This window comes from Sinocyclocheilus grahami, unplaced genomic scaffold (assembly GCF_001515645.1).
Source record: "Sinocyclocheilus grahami isolate Dianchi unplaced genomic scaffold, SAMN03320097.WGS_v1.1 scaffold94.1, whole genome shotgun sequence".
Taxonomy (NCBI): domain Eukaryota; kingdom Metazoa; phylum Chordata; class Actinopteri; order Cypriniformes; family Cyprinidae; genus Sinocyclocheilus; species Sinocyclocheilus grahami.
The window spans coordinates 2,547,032-2,552,978 of NW_015505273.1; the positions used below are offsets into that span (position 1 = coordinate 2,547,032).

The following is a 5,947-nucleotide window of genomic DNA, read 5'->3' on the forward strand; positions in this document are numbered from 1 at the left end:
TCTCTCTCTCTCTCACACACTCACACACACACACACACACACTCTCGCTCTCTCACACACACACACACACACACACACAAACTCTCTCTCACACATGCACACTATTATATTATATTATATTATATTATATTATATTATATTATTCCATGGTCATGTAAAACCTAGAATTTTAAAAAAGGGATTCTAGGCTATGAAAAATCATGGAAATAAAAAAATCTATAAAGATATAATTTTTTTCTTGGTATGTTCGATTGTTGTATTAATTTGATCTTTGTGAGTAAAATAATAAAAGATCCTGTAATCATGAATGAAATTTGTTAAGCAAGAGGTGTAGAAACCTTGTAAAGACGTTTAATGAACAATTAAATTGATAGCAAAAAACTATTTATTAATTTGTTTGTTTGTTTGTTTACGTTCATTCATTAATTTTTAGAAGAAAAATATTATATTCTAAATAGTCCAAGAATGGGTATTTATTTATTTATTTGTGGGTATACACATTTTTATTTTTATTCATACTTCTAATTATATTTATACTCTTTTTATTTATACACACACATTCACATACTACAATATGTATTTATTATAGTATGATTTACTTAATTATTTATTTTTGGAAGAAAAATTATTATATGCTACTGTAAATATTCCAAGAATATGTGTGTGTGTGTGTGTGTGTGTGTAGATTTATATATATATATATATATGTACATTCTTAGATTATTTACCAGACTACAATATAATGATTTGGTACATCATTGCTATGGTGTTTTTTGTTTTTGTTGTTGTTTTGTTTTGCCATTGTAATAAAAAAAACAATTAATGACAATAATAACCATAATACACAACTCTGACTGGTACTGTTATTCAAACGGTAGGCAGATGTGTCTCATCCAAAGACAAAATGTGTCAAGTTTCACAGCCACATCTGTTCTTTTATAAAGCAGATCTGTAAGTAGTTGAGTTGTGTGTAGACTAGTACCTGCTGTGTTTGTCTCCATCAGGTTGGTTCACTCTGGACCGGGGAAGAGTTCATCGGTCCACGACTCTGAGCTGACGTTTGGCCTGCGTTTGGGGACTAAACAGGGTGTGGAGACGCATCTGTTCAGAGTGGACATGGCTAAAGACCTGTCCACCTGGACGCACCTGCTGGTGGAGGGCTGCCACAGCGCCGCCGAGCTCATGCAGGAGGTCACCACAGGTGCTCACACTTCAGCACATCCTCATGATGTTCACGATCTCTCCAAAGCAATAGAGAGAGAATAAAGAGAATAAATGATAGAGCTGGGCGATATAGCAAAAAAATGTATCAACGATATAATGTTTCATATCGTTCGGTATCGATAATTATTGACATTTTTATAACCTTTTTTAAAACCAAGAGCAATAGAATTTTTTTTTTAATTTAACCACTGTAATTAACCCAATTTATTTAGAAAACGACAAATATTTTTTGTTTTAACAATCAAACACAAAATAAAAATTAAACAAATATCACATTTCTAATGTTTTATATGCAGATTAAATAGGTTTTAAGGAAACTTTTGGCTTGTCTCCTGAGGCCACAGGAGGGTGCAATGAGCAAAATAATGCAGCGCATTTAAATTGTCAACGCAAGGAAGTAACTGTCTATAAAAAACATGCATTACGTCTAAATTAACTCATAAACATCATATATAATTTCGTAAATTGCATAAACAATTATGAACATAACAGCGTCATGTATTTATGCATTGCTTAATCCAAAGAGCTGAAGCACTGATCACACAGACTGCATTTAAAAACATGAGACGCAGTGAAAAGGAATAAACCTCCACAAATTCGTGACGTGTTTTCTAAAAGTTTAAACTGTTTTAACTTTGCATGGCTCTCTATACATCTCTTGTGTGAGACGCGAGTGCAGCAGTCGTATTTGTCCGTCTAAAAATGCGCTGAATATGTGTTCTGTGTGAATGGCTTGGTTTGGTTTTCACCTGATCAAGATCTTCTCCGCATTGAGCTTCTATATTTCTCTAATATGTTGAATGAATAACACAGCAGCGGCGCGTCTCGTGTGCAAATCTAACAAAACATTCAAATGCAACAACGTCACTCACATCATCATCACAGCATCTCGAGCTCCACTGATGACGCTCCCTGATGCACACATAACATTCAAATGCAAATGTGTATTTTAAATTCGACTAATATTCAGTTTTTTTATTCACAATCTCCTCATCACAGGCAGACATTACAGCATGTTCGTGTTTGTGTGTGCTGTCTGCATCACTCATAGCACGTGCCTGTATCGTGCACCATATCGAACATTTTTTCTATCGTTGTCGAAGAAGGTATACCGTCGATAAATATTGATACCGTTTTATCGCCCAGGCCTAATAAATGAGTAAACGTCAGTGGATGAACCGATGGGCAGATGTGAGACTGTGTGTGCTCGTATCGCTCTCTGTTGGTTGCGCTCAAGAATATTTTAGACCTTTTACAAGCTAATATTTTGAATAGCCCACTAACATACTACTCGTACACAGTGCTTTATGTATTTGTTTGTTTGTTTATTCGTTTATGCATGCATGATTTTTTAGCCTGCCAAAAGTTAAATCAAGCCAATACAAACACCAGAGTTTGTCATGTAGGGTCATATTCTGATAGAAATCAGTGTTATTTTAGTATTACTTATATACAACTGTAGTTTTTATTAAAATTTTGAAGTAGCTTTTATTTTCATATTTACATATATTTATATATATATATTATGCCTTATGGTCATGGAAAACTTGGAAATATCAGGGAATTTATCAGGGAATTCCATAATATGTAAACTCATTGAAATAAAATAAAATATCTATAGTGATATGAATTTTGAATGAGCTTTTTCATATTTTTAGTTTCCATTTTCATTTTAGTAGTAATTTTTTGTAATTTTATTGTATGCAATTGTCATTTTGTAAAATATTACTATTTAGGATGAATTTATTTTTAATTCAGTTTAAGTTTTTATTTATTGCCAGTTAGTAACTTGAATGATTCAACTTAAACTTATGTCAGTTCTAATTTCATTTAGTTTAAGTTTTTCAAATCTAATATTTATATTTCATTTCAGCTTTGTTTCTGTGAAGAAAAGTGTATTAGTTCTAGTTTTAGTTGACGATGCTCCTGATGTTTCCTGCAGCGTGCAGCTGGAACGGGAAGTCATGCATGTTGAGCGTTCACATAGACAAAGGCTTCTCGTTGTTCACGGAGGAGGCCGGCGTCAGGAGGAACGTCCTTCTCCAGCAGCCCTTCGAGCGTCTGCGCATGTCCTCAGACGACGGCATCCGCATGATGTTCCTCGACTTCGGAGGCCCAGAAGCCGAGATTGTAAGAGACATTGTTATGCTTTTGTATGCTTTTTATATTCTATATAGGCCTATACCCAAGTCAATGCATTATGCTTTCCTTTTTGTATCAGTGTTTAAAATATTTAATTTAAAACTAATAAATGAATTAATAAAACAAACTTACTGGGCGAGCAGGGTATACTATGACAGCAGTCATATAATAGCCCTGCCATGCCCAGCTGATGCAAAGCATAGAATTTATGTCTACGCAGAAGAAAGCCCTGTAGGCTCTGCCCCGGTATGATTCGTGTCGAGCTATTCGTTAGTCTGGTGGTTTGATGAGAAAAAGATGAAATGTAGTTGCAATAAACGCGTTCTCACACACACACTATCTCTCTCTCACACACACACACACACACACACACACACACACACACACAAACTCTCTCACACATACACACACACACACACATGGCAAGCACTCGTCGGAAATGTAACGCCCCTTACCATAATCGCGAGCTTCATCTTTCAAAATAAATGTAAAGACAGAGCCCGAAAGGGGAACAGAGTCGTGTGACAGACACAGTGATGAAGCTGGTCTCTCTCCCCTCCTATCTGTCTGTCTCTCACACACACACACACACTCTCTCTCTCACACACACACACACACACACACACACACACTCTCTCTCACACACACACACACACACACACACAAACTCTCTCTCACACATGTGAGAACAATCCGTACACCTGCAGCAGTGGAGGACTATTATTCTGCTGCACGGAACTGCGTAAGAACTGATGACGGCACGCTTTGATCTTCGGCTGACCAATCAGCAGAAAGGGGCGTTTCATTCCCGCCCATGTGCAGAAATCAAATATTCAAGCTGTTTATTAATTTTTCTACCCCTGAACGAAAAACAAAAAATTTATTGGAATTCTTGTTTTTTTGTTTTTTGGGAAAAAATGAAAAGACAAAAAATAATCTGTTTTTTTTATTTTTCTTCTTTCAATATTAAATCCAAAAATGACTGAACGAATGATACACGGATTATTTACCCTGATTATACACGGATTGAATCGGACCCAATTCTGCTGCGTGATACTGCAGAAGAACTGATGATGGCACGGTTTGATCTTCGGCTGACCAATCAGCAGAAAGGGGCGTTTCATTCCCGCCCATGTGCAGAAATCAAATATTCAAGCTGTTTATTAATTTTTCTACCCCTGAACGAAAAACAAAAAATTTATTGGAATTCTTGTTTTTTTGTTTTTTGGGAAAAAATGAAAAGACAAAAAATAATCTGTTTTTTTTATTTTTCTTCTTTCAATATTAAATCCAAAAATGACTGAACGAATGATACACGGATTATTTACCCTGATTATACACGGATTGAATCGGACCCAACTCAAACATGTCAGTTTTTCCATTCTTTAAAAATATTATTTATGTTCATTTATTTCCTAATTTACGTTTAGTTTAGGTTTAACAAATGAAAACCTAAAATTAAAAACAACAAAAAACGTTTCAAATGTTTGTTGCATAATTTATACTGTTACAAATTTTAGTTTTATATTTTATAGTTTTTGATTTAATTTTTATTAATTTTGTTATGAGCTTTTGTCATTTTTATTAGATTTTTTAAATTAACTATTTATTTATTTCCAGTTAGTAATTTTAAATTGTTAGTAAATTTCAAACTTATATCAGGTTATTAATTTATTTTCTAATTTATGTTTAGTGTAGGTTTTTCATGTAATGTTTTTTAAATTTTATTTTAGCTTTAAAATTAACAAAATGTTCTCTCTTTTTAATCTCAGTGGTATCTGAGAGAAACATTTGAGATATTGATAAGATCTCTTTTTTTTATTATTTCAGCAACTGGACCTTCACTCCTGCCCTAAAACCATCGTCTTCATCATTCACTCTTTCCTGTCGGCCAAGGTCAAGCGACTAGGGCTGTTGGCATGACGACGACGCTCAGAAACCCCGCCTCCACAGGACAAACGCCATGACGACGGAAGTGACCGGTGGACCACTGGACATCAAGCCAAATCTTCCATCACAGACTGTGACGAGTCAGTGTTCAGACGCGGACGGCCCGAACCCACAGCCAATTAGTTTTCCTCGTAGCGCTGACCTTTTATTCGTTATCATTTTATTGGTTTGTATCTCAGCTAAACTTTATGGATGTTTAAAACATAATCACATAACCATACGCTATCAGAGCAGCAACAGAAGCAAAACAAAATATTCAACTCTGTTCCAGAACCTACGTAGGCAGCTGTCTACTAAGGGAGCGTCAAGTCTGAACTGATTTGAGACACTCATGTCTGCTAAGATAATGCTGCAATAGCGTAAAAATATGCATGAAATAGTCCATTGCAATAAAATAAATTTAAATAAATGCATTAAATAAATACATTTAAAAATAAATAAATAATTTATTTAATAATAAAATAAATAATACATGTAAATAAATAAAAAATACACTTAAAAATAATACGTTTAAATTAAATTTAATTAATTAATGAAATAAAAATAAAATAAATGCATATAAAAATAATAAATTTAATAGCTTTTTTGGTATTTAAACTTGAAACTTTATAATAATTTATCTTGACTTATC

The 5,947-nt window shown here is 34.1% G+C and overlaps 1 protein-coding gene across 1 annotated transcript in view; it reads left to right on the forward strand.

Annotated features, from left to right (window-relative positions):
• The window catches only part of LOC107587638 (alpha-1-syntrophin-like), a 20,997-nt gene extending 15,288 nt beyond the window's left edge, over positions 1-5,709 (forward strand). The window contains exons 6-8 of the mRNA XM_016275486.1: positions 1,005-1,201; positions 3,167-3,354; positions 5,197-5,709. Of these exons, the coding sequence (XP_016130972.1) occupies positions 1,005-1,201; positions 3,167-3,354; positions 5,197-5,289 (478 nt within the window). The 3' untranslated portion in view covers positions 5,290-5,709. The remainder of the gene's footprint in view (positions 1-1,004; positions 1,202-3,166; positions 3,355-5,196) is intronic.
• The last annotated feature ends 238 nt before the right edge of the window (positions 5,710-5,947 follow it).